The following is a 14,696-nucleotide window of genomic DNA, read 5'->3' as shown; positions in this document are numbered from 1 at the left end:
GAACCTGTTGGCAGGAGTGTGGCCGCAGAAGTGGTTTGCAGGGACTGAGGTGGGGCCCTGGAGGATCGCTCTTCGAAGTGAAACTTTGTCTGACTTTAAATTTTTTTTTTTTTTTTTTTAATATTCTCAGATTGTGGGTTATTTAACCGTGAAGGACATAAGCATTGAGAAGATCAGCTTTGATTATTCCAGCTACGGAGATGCACAGCTCAGCGAGGGGGATTTTGGCCACGTAACGGAAATCTATGACTTCTCCCCGTCGCTGAAGACGGAGCATCTGTTAGAAGTGTTCTCGGATTTCCAGTGAGTACCTCTCGGGGCCTGAGCACATCGGGGGCACGAAGGGAGCAGTATTCAGACTTGAATGCACAACAGAACCTGATGTTTTAGTTTTGCCTATGTGCCCTTCTCCCTTATGCTCTTTCTGTGCCTTAAAGGACTCTTTCCTGCAGTTTATGCATGATTTAAAACACGACTTGTTCTTCAGGGCTCTGTCATACACACAGTTATCTACTTGCAGGCTTATTCCTACTGCTCTGGCTTCAGTGAGAGCCTTTAGGTGCTTTCTAGGAGCTTCTTTGTTACTGTGTCCCGGTGCCTGAGCGAAATTATGTGCTTACACAAGTCTTTGCAAGAAAAAGGGCTCAATCCTGCTGTTGGAGAGAAGATTTATTATGTAAATATGGGGAACAGAGCCTTGCGCCGAAGGGAGTGACATTGGATTAGCAGCAGGACCAGAACAAAGTTCAGCCCTGCGTTAGTGATAAGTGGTGTTCGGTGCAGCTCTGAATTACTGTGTCGCTGCTGCCGGAGTGCTCGCACACGGTGTCTGTAGGCACCTCTCCCTGTTTTCCTCCCACCGTCCGCCCCCCCTCTTGATATACCTGGCAGATTAGATCTGAACACTTCACCTCTACGGATCCCTTAAATTAAAAAACATGATTTACATTTTAAAGAAGCTACTCTCTGTTTGTGTTTCCTCTAATGGATTTTTTCCACTCGCTGTGAGAGTGAAACTGAGCTGAAAATTGACGGCTCTAATCTGAGCAGTCGATTGTATTTGTTCCCTGTGCTGCAGGAAAAGCTTTGCGCTCCCTGCTCCCAAACTCACGTTTTCCACTGACGCTTTATTAGATTTTCATATTGGTTTCTTCACCCTAAGCTTTGTAACCACTTTTATACATCACTTGCTTTTTATTGTAGAAGTCTGAGCAATCAGGTGGTGTTTGTAAAGCAGTACATAAATGACAAACAGTACTTTCGTGTTACAAGACAGTCCCTGAAATTGAGGTTGATTTTGGCCAAGGGTTTCTTCAGAGGAAAAGGAGAGTTCTTGGGGGCAGCTGATGGAGTAATCGTAGACTGCGGCCTTGAAAGGGGCACATCTAACGTTCTTCTGCTCCTTCCTTTCCTTCTCTTTCCTCTCATGTAAAATGGGTATAATGCTTTGAAAAGCACCAGCTGTCTACATAAAAATACTAAGTACTCTTGATAACCCGAGGTGGCTGATGGTTTTTATTGTGTGGTGAGGTTTTCTTCTCTCTTATTAATGAGTATTATTCTATTGTCTTTTCATTTTAGTGAAAGCGGTTTCAAAATCCAGTGGGTCGATGATACGCATGCCCTGGGAATCTTCTCCAGCCTGTCTGCAGGTAGCGTGACTCGATTCGTGGCTGTGATTGAGGGACCCGCGGAGCTGCTGGGGTTTCTCTGCGCTTGCACAGTGACCCTGTACCGACGCAGGGGTTTGCAATGTGCGTCTGTCGAGTCTTGCACTCGGGCTGAGCTGTTGCCAAAGGTAGTTACAGGTCATCACATCTTTCTTCCTGTGCGCTTCAAACTGGAAAGGCTTTTAAGGCTTGAGAAACTGGAATTACTGTGTGTTATGTGGAAACTCTGCTTTGCAAGAACAGCAGGTTTTTAATTGGCTTGGATAATAACCAGGGCATCTTTTGTGTACGGAGCAGCTCACGCTGCATTTCTAGAAATTAATCTGTTTTGCCACTTCAGTGTTTTTCTCTTGTAACTAGATAAAATTCCTGCAAGCGTACAGTAACCTGCTGGGGCCCTCACGTGTGCGATGGCACGCAGCTCAGACACCAAGCCTCTGGCAAACTGACCTACTAACCTTGGGTACAAACACCCCGAGCTCAGGTCAGAGCCATCCCAAGAGAAGCTTCCATCCAGCAGCGCCTGTAGTCCAAAAGCTTATGCTTTTGGGGGGGGATTTAGTCAGAGTTGTCTTTTAAAATATGTCTGTATTTTCTTGGGACTCTTCCTGCGTGAGGAACGTGTGATGTAAGCCTGAGGTGAGCTGAATGAGTTTGGCTGGTTTAGTACAAGTCTTGAGATAACGCATCAGCTGCTGAAGCTCCAATTATTCAGTGTTATTATACCATGTACTGATATTTATTATTAAAGCCACCAAAATTCAGTCTGCTAATTTCAGCAATCTTTGTTCTTTAAAGCATCTCAAGCCCTGGGGCGACGTTATCCTTCTTTAAAGATCCGACCATTGATCCATGCAACAAAGCAGTCTAAGATCAAGGCACTTCAGCGACCAAGTAAGACAATCTTTTTTTAAAATTATTATTAGTGTTATTTCTTGGTTTACCAGTCTTCCATATCCTGAGTGATCATGACAAGTTAAATGGGGAAATATATATTAAGGACCAGTGTTTCTTTTTTTTTTTTTTAATAGCTTTATTGGCATTGCAGGACAGCGAGCTGTTGTGTAGAGTCTTCAGTAAAAGCCTGCAGATGCATTTTTTTTTTAACAGTATTTTCAGTCAACCTGTATCATAGTTACGTTAAAACTTACTGCATCAGTAATGCTGGTTTCTGCCTGCAGCAGGCATGAGGGGTTGGCACACGTGAATGTGATGACAAAAGCAAATTTGCAGAACAAGACTATGTTATATACCACTTATAGGAAAGAAAACTACAGCTGTTACCTCTGCTTGAGTTTTCAGTCGCTCTTTCTCCCTTCTATATGAGGACTGAATAAAAAAGCATCGAATCCTGTTGCTTTTTGTTTACTCTCCAGCTAAGTGGTTTGCTGAAATTCAGGCTTAGTCTTTCTTGTATTATTTGCTTCGCTTGTGTAAAGTTCTAAGCGAACAGTTGTATTGCTCAGAGAGTTCCTCTGCCCTATTACTCTGCACGGTTAAAGATAATAGATGAGACAAAACTGATAGCAGTTACATTTTGCGGTTGGCATAACTTTATTCAGTATCAGGTGAAGGAAAAAATTGTTAAGCTTAGCCATTAACATTGTTTTATTTATTTTATTGCCTTTTAAAATCATATTGTAATCAGTTATACTTGCCACAGTAAAGAAATGCCATGAATCTTGTAGCAGTAGAGACTTTGCTGAATGTACAACTATACTGTTATTTCTACAGTACATTGCAGTTGAAACAAATTTCAGTATTAATGCTTTAAAAGGACACTGTCACAGTTAGAAGTTCCTGAGTTTTTAAGACTGCTAGATTTAAATGAAACATCAAAGAACTGGATTTGGTTTTGCACTCTCCCCTTCATCTGTTTTCATTCATGCTTCCTGATTCTTGTTCCTGTAGCCTAGCGGCACGTTTCTGAATCAGGTTATAAACTCCTTCTGGGGAACTTTACATATAAACTCTGTTTGTATTCAGTTTAAGTAGCAATTCTTTTCCCAAATACAAATTTGGATCTTAATTAGCTGACAGTGTCTCTTCTTTTTTTTTTTTCTTTTTTTTTTTTGTTTGAGCTTTGTCAAGAAAGAGTGGCAGTTTTATTTTCCAAGCTACAGATGTTTTGAGTCTGCCCCTTTTTCTTTAAGCTGCTGATGGGCTGCCTTTATTAATAAAACTTCTGAAAAAGCAAGCAAAGCCCCCATTGCTAACTGGATAATAAATTTGCAAACAGTTGCTGATAAATGATTAGGTAACTGCCAAATCCGGACTGCTGTGGACTTGGTAAAGTTTTGGTGTATTCATTTCTTGTAAGATGAAACTGTAGCAAGCCAGGTGTCTACCAGAAAATGGAAGTTGCTGGCCAAAGGGCTTTCCCAAAGCATCCGATATATTTAGCTGTTTTTTAAAAAAATGCAGATTTTTTTCCTTGCTGCTTTCTAAGGATTTAGGCTGCTGGTTTTGATTAGTCTGAATTGAGATCAAACTTTCCTGCGCATGGATAAATTGGTTGGACTGTGTGCCTTCATTCTGTTCTCAGAGATGTGACTTGCTGAATTTTGCCAGAAGGGTGAGGAAGCTGTTCCTGAAAGTGAACGGAGAACAATTCTCTCTCCCGCTGCAGAAGCAGCCTGGAGCTTAATCATAGCCAAATAGCTTTTGAACTGTCATTGAAAAATCTTAAGTACAAATCTGGAGGCACATCCTTCTAAAAGAAAAGGCAATTTACTGGATAGGGATAGAATGATTTGCTCATTTTGCTCCTGGGCTAATTCTGTAAAGGAGCTAAGAAAATGGAAATCAGCCCTTCTGTCTGCCAGCCCTGTGGTTTAGCCACAAGACTGTTCCTCAACAAGCACTAACTTAATGATTTTCACCCCTTTTTACCTAGAGCTCCTTCACCTTGCGAAAGAAAGACCCCAGACTGACACTGCAGTGGCGAAGAGGCTGGTGACCCGGGCTTTGGGTTTGAAGCACAAGCAGCAAGATGTCTCAGGCACCGAAGTGCTCCTGCCGGAAAGCTTGGACCAGGAGGAATAAACCATCTCAGCTAAAAAAAGATGTATAGATGAGCATGGCTGTGGTATTAAACTGCATGCAGAACAGTGAGTTGTCACGGGGATGTTCTCTTATGGATTAGCAGAGTCTTTTCTTTCTAAAGTTGGGAAGGGAAAAAGTTTACTATTAATGAGATCCTGAGCTCAAGAGCCAAGCCCTGTCAGGGTTGCTGTTAGCTCTTCATTATAAAGAGCATCTTGCCCTGCTCTGGTTCAAAGTGTCTGTTACTCGCTGGGGCACTTGCAGAAAGTAAGGCTGCTTACAGAAAAGCCTGCTCTATAATTTAAAAAAAAAAAAAAAAAAGCATTAGAATGAGGGAATTGTATCTTGTTGGCCAAAATTCAGCTGTAAGCAAGAGCAGAGCATCTGCAGGAGTCAAAAAGAAAAATCTGTTTAATGTTTACTTTGTTGTAATGTTATTGTTAAAATATCCCACAAAACTGACAAGCATTGAAAGCAAGTGAGTTTCAGGGGTTTTCCTTATTTACACAGTGTTTAAAGAGCCTGACTTGCTTTGTTGCACTGTTAGCAAGGAAAGTTGTCATACACTGCTTAGGAAAAGAAAAATAGAACTTGCCAGTTCCGATTTGCCCAGAGCCTGGTGTTAAGAGATGCTGCAAGACCCCTTGTTGTGGCAGCAGCAATAGAGCATCCAACACATCTCAGGCTCTGCTTTTGCTACACAGTCTGGCATCTTGAGAACAAAATGGAGTTTTCCAACTTACAGTAGGCTAAAAACCTTTGCTAGATGCCACCATCTGGGCCACTGGATAAATGACAGAAATACTCTGATAGGCATTAGCAAAAGACTTCTGCATTCTTTAAGCCTCACAACATCCCTGTGAGGTAGGGTATGGAGAGCACAAGTTAGATGCAGCCAGTTTCCATCCCCCTGTGGATTGAAATGGTCAGCTGTAAGTATTCAGTTAACTTTAGCTGCTTGTAGAAGTCTTCTGTACAAACACAGAGGGAGAAGAAGCTTCAGTACCAGGAATTGTGAACAAGGCCCTAAACTTTCATGGAGTAGAAATACACAAATGGCATATAAAACATTTTTCTGGGTAAAACATTTTTATTCAAGTAGCTGTGTCTGAAAATCTGTAGCAATGTGTGTCCTCAAACAAACAGAGGAACGCACTTAGCACCATTATGAATTTACCAAGTGTAAAAATCCTTTTAAAGACAACTTACACAGGTGGGTTTGTGACAGCACAGGTCCAGATCCCTGATGATGAAAGCCATGAAGTTACCTCTGTAAGGTACAGTGATGATACAATGCCTTAACTAAATTCATCCTTTAAAGAAAAGACGGAGTGAATATCCAGCTTAGAAGGTAATATTTAGATGTACATAGAATCTGTTGGGTGAATAGCTTACTGCGTAATGGAAATTCACAGTCCAGCGGACTCATCATCAGGAGATCTGCAAAGTCTTCTAGATGTTACAAGGGAGGTGTAGCTTCATGGAGCCCTGATGCACTTGTAGAAAACAGTTCTGCATTAGCTGCTCCGCTTAAGAGATTGTGTTGGGAGTCGATTGTTGAATACAAGAGTTTCACTGCAGTATTAAATTACGCTTTATACTGTTCTGCTCAGAAAAAGCTGCTCCAATTTTTTTTTCCCTTTCCTGTATTTCTTTGCTAAAATGGAGTAATGAGGACTAGCTGTGTTCAAGAAGCAGCATCACAAATAGAGGCGTTTGCATCAATGGTGTGTTCAAGCTTGAGTCAAAGAGCTTAAAGATACCAAGATTAATGCCTTGAAGGAAATGAATGGTAAAGACATATTTAGGTTGTTGATACCCAAACAAAGGCAAATTGTGCATGCTGCAGCCTGGACTTATGTCTGTGAATAAAGATGGCACTGCAAAGTGGAGGGAGAAATCTTTGTGGCGAAGGTTGGAAAGGTGAAGATACGGAGCCAAGCAGATTTTAAAAGCCTGCTCCTAACTACGTCAGTAGTAGGGACTGGAGTTACAAGAGACACGTGGTGGTCTGAGCACCTAAACTGGGAAGGAAGGCATCTTTAGAAAATAATTTACCTTGCTAATTTAGAGTTTGATTGTTTGCTTGATTTTCTTTTGTGTGCAGTGGTTAGGGAAATCACCGAAGCAGGAAACCTCGCTTCTTTAAATAGTGGGGTGGGAGGTGATGCTGTTCTATCGGGTGGACACCTTGTTATTTGTGAGTCCACTGAAGTGATCGAACTTCTGTTCCGTTTCCTCACTGAAAGAGCCACCTGGGGAGTTCACAAAAGAACACAGGGTTGAGCAGGAGGTAGCAAAGGCAGCTTTCAACACAAAGCAGAGAACACACTGGGGTTTTGTGTAATCTGCAAAAGATTCTGCTGTGAAAATGAAGGGCTCAAAGCAAGTACTAGAAGAGCAAAGATTTTCCTGGGCTAATTAATTTAAGCATTAATTGAATCTTACCGTAACTGGAACAGCCAAGAGTCCCCAGGAGTACTGGATCTAGTCTTCCATGTATTTGGAAGACTAGACTACAAACTACCCTCAATTTCACTGCCAACCATTGTTGCTTAAAAAAATTAGATGATGACTAGCAGGACCTGTGAAATGGTCTCCTCCTTAGGCTGATGGTAAGTGGGTTCTGTTTACTCTTCTTAAGTAGGACCATGGCTTTACTTTTTTGCTAGTTGAGAGACAATGAAAGCTAAATAAATTTATTTTTAAATAGAAATATTTTCAAGCTTAGCTGGAGAGCCCATCCAACACTTAAGTGCCTGTTCATCCAAATGAAGTGGGTTTGGCTTTTCTGAACTAGGTCGCAATCTCTGAAGCATGACACACAAGTATTTTCTTAAAAAAACCCAACAAATTAATGAGAATGGTTACATGGAATTTTTTCAGGAAAAACACTCCTTGAAGAACTTTAGCCAGCTCTGGAAATTGTCTTCACCACTAGTTTTATTTGGAGGTTGGCAGGCAGTTGCTGTTAATTTATTTTCTGTGTTAAAAACAGTTTATCAGACAAAGCCCCCAGCTTAATTCCATTTTAAAATGGTCTTGACAACTGACCGTTAATGTAAATTTAAACTAGTTTGGCTTTGATCTTTCCAAGACCAAAAAAAATTCTAAGTGATAACATTTTACATGTATCCAAGAAAATACAGTTTTCCCTCACATTCAAGGGCCAGCAGAGCATTTTCATTTCTGGCTCAAGCAGAGGGCTCTTCTCCACTGCTGTGCTTCACACATCACTGTTCTTGTTTGCTTTTCAAGAGAAAAAGAAGCTTTGGGGTCCTAAGAGGTCAGTCCCAGGTTGGTAATAATTTCAGTCTGGGAAGAAGTTGTAGTTGTTTGCCTGGACCTACTCTGCCACTCTAAACAAGTTCTTAGATTGCACAACAGCTTTCCTGATGTCTGACAGTCAGTCCTGGGAGGAAAAATGCTCACTTCCTCGAAGAAGAGATACAGCTGGAACATCTGTTATCCCTGTTCTACCAAGCCTGAGTGATTTCTTTTGGATCTGGCAGAGAGAGCTGTTTTACCAGCGTTGTGGTTGCTCCTCCAGTGATGTACAACACAGCACTAAGTAACGAACCGTCCCACCCCCATCCAGACATCTTACTCTTTGCAGCCTGTAGCAGCTTGACCCTGTGACAGTGACACTTTGGTGTCTGCCTTTGAACAGTCTATGGCAAATAGCACCAGTGTACATTTGGGCTCAGGATCTCGTCTTTCCAAGCACGTACAAAGTGATAAATAACATGTAAGCACATTGCAACAGAAGGACAGAGAATTCCTAGTGCAGAGCCAGCAATGCAGTCTGATCTATGCACAACAGCCATTCAACTGTCCCCTGCAGAAGTCCATCTCACCTATGTGGCAGTTGTACATCCAGATGCGCTGCCCATCATACCGGCTCCTGCATTTCATCACGTTATTTGAATAATCGGATTCAGCAACTTCATAGTTTGGGTTGATGACAACCTAGGGAGTGATGGAGAAACACAGCATAAAGTTATTTAAAGGTGGACTGGATATAACACTTACTAGTCAGACTGAGACAATCAGCTTTTTCATTACACACTTTTTTTTTTAACAGAAAAAACCTAACTCATTTTGCAAGGAGACAGAAACTAGTTGATTAAAGCCAGATCAAGATCACACCTTCCCCCGTGCACCAAGATATACCCTCAAACACCTTCTCTACATTTCACACGATAGCAGTGCAGACAAAAATAATTCCTCTTCCCTTCACTCCTCTCCAGTTTAAGTGGCTGTTTTTAGAACCAAAGAGTTGCCCCACTCCACCCACTTGCACAAAACAGACTGTAGGCACAGGCTTAACTCCTCATGCAAACACCACAAGAATAGCACTATTTAATCCCCAAATGAAGCGAGCATTGCTTACAAACAGCTCAAAAGCTTAGTGTAAGACAACAGCGGGATGCTGTGCATATATATAATGTGACATGTAATGGAGTGTGTTCACCACATTAGCTGCACGTGGATTGTGTAGGACTATCAAGTATTAGCTAGACGCAGATTTCTTAAGACTGTCATCTCTAAGCTGTGGTTATTGGCCCTGATTTTTCACTTAGGGAAGTATGTGATTATGTGATCTGGTAACACTTTGTGGTCCTGTTAGGTAATTCTTTATCTTTTAAGTATCCTGGGAAAATAATCTTTGTAATCGGAAGTTTATAGTACTGTAGGAGATGTATAAATAAACTGGTTAGCTGCATTCTTGACATCCCTAATGGATAAGATAAAAGCAATGGCAGTGTCTCAAACCCGCTTTTTCTCCCATACCTGGAAGAGATAATCGCCTGGTGGGACATCGGTAATATCGATCCACTGGCAGTCGATGTCATGACGGTACACATCCCAGCATCCAACTGTGATTCCTTGTTCACCAAAATTGGCGCATTCATACTGTTTTTGCACATCTAAATGAGAAGAGTTAAAGGCACTAAGTGTTAGATTCATAGCAAGTCAGGCTGGGCATTTCCCACCCTCGGACACGTCAGAGGAAGGGCTAGTTGTTCTCCAACTCCCATAGGTAGCGATAAGCTACAGGCACAGTATTTTGGGTGAGATTTAATATAACAGTTTCTTGCTCAATGCCTTGTATTGAAATACACGTACTGCTTAACCGCATGGGAGGAGCTGCCACCTTCCACACCTCATCACCTAGAGACACGTTTTGGACTTTCTCACTTTAGAGGAATCAGAAAATGCACACTTAGGTTTTCAGAGCAGCTCAGAGTAAGGATGTAAGGAGCAGAGGTCTGAAAACCTCAGCCTATGGGGCCTTTGGGGATTCTCTTACACTTGTAGAGACCACTCCATACCTCGTATATAACCTCAGGACTGGTTTCTGGCTCCTGTCAGGCCCCATTCTAGCCCTGCTCAGGCCTTTGACAGCATCTTTGAAGCCAGTGGGGACAGCCCTAAACTCCCAGCACAAAGGGCTCTGGCAAATATACCTGCTTCACATTCGGTGTCTTCCAGACAGAAGCTGGCTTTGTGTCCTTCAGCCACCTTGGTTCCATTGAGGTTCAATAGATCATAGTGGGTAAAAACCTCCATGCTGTGGTAATGCCTGCAAGACACAGACAGGGAGAATTATCTTTAGGAAAAACAGACACCCCTTTAATTACCAGGTCTAAAGGGCTGCACAGTCTGCCCCAGCAGAGATGGTCCAGTGGCTAGGGCATGACGACTTGGATGCAAGTAGCCCAGACTCGACTCTGTGCTGCTGCATCCCTCGGGCCAGGCATTTCACCTCCCAGCCCCAGCCCCATGGCCACGGGGGTAAATACTCGACAACACATGAAGTGCTACGGACCAAGCAGTGCTACAGGAGGAAGAGCGAGAGAAACCACATCCAGGAAACATTCCCCTCAGTGTAATCCTACGTGGCACCATCACCCATGCCGCCTTCATGCTGGCTCCTGGCCCGGATATTTGTTTACCTATCAAGTGCTAAAGCTGTTCCAGGGGAGAGCCTTGCCCCAGCCTTCGTAGGATCACACCATGTTTTATAATGGCAAGGAAGGGCGGGGCGGGGGGGGAAATCAAAGCCATCATCAGCCAGGTCATCATTTCTAGTAGCCTTCTCATTTATGAGAACAAGAAATATTTCATGTGCTCCTTAACAACAGGCTGCAAACAGAGCTGGATGTACCCAGACCAGCAACCTGGCTATTTTTTTTTATTTATTTATTTTTAAGCAGCAGAATGTAAATTTATTGGCAGAAAACTAACAACAGATGGAACCAGCTTCTCTCAGCACTCACTCCGCTCAGATCAAAACAACCCGACAGCTGGGTTCACACATGATACGTTTCATAATTTTAAACAGGGAAGTGTCAGTGTCAACTCAGCCTGAGCTGGGCTGCTATCAGGAACCCTCCAGCACTGCTGGGCGCAGCAACAGTTAGGAGAGAGCAGACAATCCCGTGCTGTAGATCCCTAATAGCAAAGTTAGACCACAGCAGGGTTTGGGTGATGTTGAACTCGGGAACATTGACCTTCTCTATGCCACACTGCTAGTTCAGCAAAAAATTAAGCCTGTGCTTCGGTCCAGTTGAAGTCCATAGGACTTGTAGAGCAGGAAGCAGATAGAAGTACCCGATTAAAGCACATACTGTGCTCCACGTGGTCAGGGCTGGGCGCATAAATGCAGTCATGCTGATGCAACACATTGAATTTGATCCCAGCTTTGGAATCAGGAGCAAACCCACAGCGCGAGCACATTGCAGGGAACAAGAGAGCAACCGTGGGTGCTGAGAGCGGAGTGGGTCCTTGAATCGCTGCATGTCTACCCCAGCTGTGGGAACACTGCACTGAGACACACCAAAGCCCGTCTGCCATAGCTCGACTCCGAGGAGTGAGGCAACTGCACAGACAGGCCCTAATTCAAAAACCATTGCTTAGGAGTTAAAAAAAAAAAAAAAAAAAGGAAGTGCAGAAATCCTCTCCTTTCCAGCTGTAAAAATAATCATGGCTTAATAACTTCCAAGCACCATTATTGCAGCATCACTCTGCCCACGTATTTACAGATAAAGGAGGAGAGGAAATTTTTCCTCTAGAGAGTGGGTTTCTTCTTACCTCCTCCTGCCTTTCCCCTAACCAAAAAAAAAAAATTGCCACCTGCCAGAAGTTAATCCCTTTTCAGTCCCTGCTACAGGTTTTTCCCCCATTTTTGTTCTACTGCCACATCAAAAGCCAACTAAACAGAAGCTCCCAGTGATGGAGTGAGGCAACTAGGAAAGAAGGGGCATTCTGCAGTGGCTGAGCTGTTGACTTTGAGGCTGTCTAATTTGGCTGCCTCTGGTAAAAGTTTGAGGTTCTCAAGTCTGACTCAGTTTCTGAAATATGTCTGAATCATTCAAGGAGGTGTTTACATTCTGGTGTTTACAGACTGGAAAGACTGAAGAGGAACCGAATTCATCCTCCTCCATATAAACAGAATCCAGTTTAAAGCACACAGATGGCTGTCGGGCTCTTCGTGATCCTTTCCCAGTCTCACCTCACTTACACAGTCTCTCCCGAAGAGCTCCCAGTGCCCTCCTTTTTAACCAGCCTGCGACGTGCTCAAAGCCTTGCGGTACCCGCGTATTCCCCCAGCCCCTTCACAACAGGGCCAGAAAGGCAGACACTCACACTGCACTCGTCCGGCTTTCCTCCTCCCCTAAACATACCATCGCCTATTTACCTTCGGTTCCGTGCTGCCGAGGTTTTAGCTCTGCTTGCGCCTCCGACTGCAAACATTACAAACCAACCTGTCTGCGGGCAAGTGGCCAGCGTTTGCCCCACACCATGATCTAAAGCTTCGGACTAGCAGCACTGCAGCATAGCGACACTGATGCAGTGCTACCTACACGTCTCACCTCGCTCACACGGTTTATGAAGACTATAAAGGACTGTGAGATTTGAGAATTTACTGCTCTAATATTTTCACAAAGCAAAAGTCTTACAACAGTGGCAAGGAGCTGTGCACTGCGAGTTACTTAGCTCCCTTTTACCCCAAATTACATAAAATCAACCTTGTAACAAGCCATCATTTCAGAAGCAAAGCATCTGCATCGCGTGGTTCCAGTTCTCTTTCCTCCCCCTTTGGGGAGTTTACTTTGGCTGAAACTGTCAGCTTCCCCCTGAAAAATGATGCATTTACAGGGGTGAATTTACTGTTTGTCAAAAATAAGCACAAAACAATCTCCCAGCTGTACACAGTTTAAGTGGAGTCGAGATGCATTTAAAAAAAAGCAGAATTACAGCATGTTCTTGAGTCCTTTCCCAGGTGAGGGAAGTAGCCGAGATGGCTGCATCTTTCCACAGACAGTGGGTACACAGGCACGCGCTTCCTTCTGTCTGTACATACGCATACTCCCGTGTAGATACTGCCCTTGCATATACATCTCTCTCAATGAGACCTCCACATCTGTCTTGTTCACACACCGGTTCTTAACTATAATTCCTACTGTAATAAGCTGGTTTCTCTCCTCTCAGAGGATCACAGCTGCTCTGACACACGTCACAGCTCTGCAGCCGTGGCTCCAGCATTCCAGCCCTGTGCTCCCATAGCAAAACAGTCCCCCCTGGGCAGCAGAAAGGGATGGACGGAGGCACCGACCGTGCAAAACCGTCTTCGTGGCACTCACCGGTGACAGTCGTGCCAGACCCAGGCGTGGCGGCCGTTCTTGGGGCGGAAGTCGGACTGCCCGTTGTTGTGGATCTGGGAGGAGAAGCGCAGCAGGCGCCGGTACCCAGAAGTGACGGAGGTGTTGACGGCCGAGCTGGCCAGGCAGTTCTCCTCGAGCGCGCACTGCAGCATGAACATCGGACGGTCCTCCAGGTAGGCCGTCTGCTCCACCAGCTCGGAGTTGAGCACCAGGTCAGGGGCAGCTGGCAGATGCAAAGGAAGGTTTGAAATTAACTGATGGGCTACTAAAAAAAACCCCACAAGTGTCTGCCAGAGGTGGGGGCCAGCCCCTTCCTTGCACTGTATTTCTCAGCCCCATCAGCAGCAATTTGATATGTTTTGACATACCCAAGGCATAGCATGGGCCACCCTATTTCTCCTGCATATCTCAGGGCAAACACTTGTACCAAAATGAAATAAAACCTGAGTTACTCACTCTCCGAGCAGGACACACCAGCACCAAAACGACCACCTCCTCTGGGACAGGAGACATCGGCTCCATCGTGACGACAGTGGGCCAGGGACATCTCTGTCCCCGAACACTTGACACCACTCATGACCACATTGTCAGCGCTGATGTCTCCGTGCCAGTACCAGGTTTCCTGGGCAGAAGGGCAGAAAAAGGCATTTCACACACTCTTCAGTGCTTAGGGGACTGCTGGGGGAACATTCATCCCCCTGTGACTTGCATTCCCCCTCAGGGAAGATCAATACAAGAGCCCACACTATCAAGGAGACAGATCTTGCCAAAGGATGCTGAAGCAGAGTAACTCGGGGAATGAGTCCAAGTCTGTTTAAGCAGAAGGCTGGGACTGGAATTAAAACCCAGGTTGAGCATGTTCCCTGCCCTGAACATCTGACCAGTGTTAAGCAAATCTCTCTCCTTGTTTCTGAGCTGGTTTAAATCTCTGCTTGTTTTTAATCCAAGCTGTAAACTCACTTTTCCACCCTGCTCTGCCCATCCAGCTGACGAATTCATCCTCAGGCTGTTTTAAGTCATCTAGGCTGTGCCTTTGGGAGAGATGCCCAGCAATTAAACCACATCTGTCTTGTGACATCTGTGCACTTAGGAGGGCCACAAGTAATGCCAGAGGGCCTGCTTGCACAAGGAGGGGAGGCAGAATTAACAGCCATGCTGGAAAGGCCAGTGGAAACAAGGCATTTGAGTACCACCAGGACTAACGGGGTCTGCTACCCCAGGGTCTGCATCTCTTGGTGCCAAGGTGTGAGGATTCACAGATGTTCAAACCCTGCTCACTACTCATCTTCATCACCCGGTTCAGTTTTAC

At 44.3% G+C, this 14,696-nt stretch overlaps 2 protein-coding genes across 2 annotated transcripts in view; one reads left to right on the top strand and one right to left on the bottom strand.

Moving 5' to 3' along the window:
• The window catches only part of LOC104078631 (R3H and coiled-coil domain-containing protein 1-like), a gene marked incomplete at its 5' end in the record, with an annotated part of 7,740 nt that extends 3,025 nt beyond the window's left edge, over positions 1-4,715 (top strand). Inside the window, 4 exons of the mRNA XM_009580340.1 lie at positions 131-303; positions 1,582-1,652; positions 2,469-2,564; positions 4,567-4,715. Of these exons, the coding sequence (XP_009578635.1) occupies positions 131-303; positions 1,582-1,652; positions 2,469-2,564; positions 4,567-4,715 (489 nt within the window). The remainder of the gene's footprint in view (positions 1-130; positions 304-1,581; positions 1,653-2,468; positions 2,565-4,566) is intronic.
• Positions 4,716-6,819: 2,104 nt separating this feature from the next.
• LOXL2 (lysyl oxidase-like 2) overlaps positions 6,820-14,696 on the bottom strand; it is a 41,987-nt gene continuing 34,110 nt past the window's right edge. Inside the window, exons 8-13 of the mRNA XM_009580339.1 lie at positions 13,844-14,009; positions 13,367-13,610; positions 10,187-10,302; positions 9,510-9,646; positions 8,573-8,684; positions 6,820-6,970 (exon numbers count right to left, since the gene is read on the bottom strand). Coding sequence (XP_009578634.1) covers positions 6,891-6,970; positions 8,573-8,684; positions 9,510-9,646; positions 10,187-10,302; positions 13,367-13,610; positions 13,844-14,009 — 855 coding nt within the window. The 3' untranslated portion in view covers positions 6,820-6,890. The remainder of the gene's footprint in view (positions 6,971-8,572; positions 8,685-9,509; positions 9,647-10,186; positions 10,303-13,366; positions 13,611-13,843; positions 14,010-14,696) is intronic.

Source organism: Fulmarus glacialis, unplaced genomic scaffold (assembly GCF_000690835.1).
Source record: "Fulmarus glacialis isolate BGI_N327 unplaced genomic scaffold, ASM69083v1 scaffold33146, whole genome shotgun sequence".
NCBI lineage: Eukaryota > Metazoa > Chordata > Aves > Procellariiformes > Procellariidae > Fulmarus > Fulmarus glacialis.
This window is presented reverse-complemented; position numbering and strand designations above follow the sequence as displayed.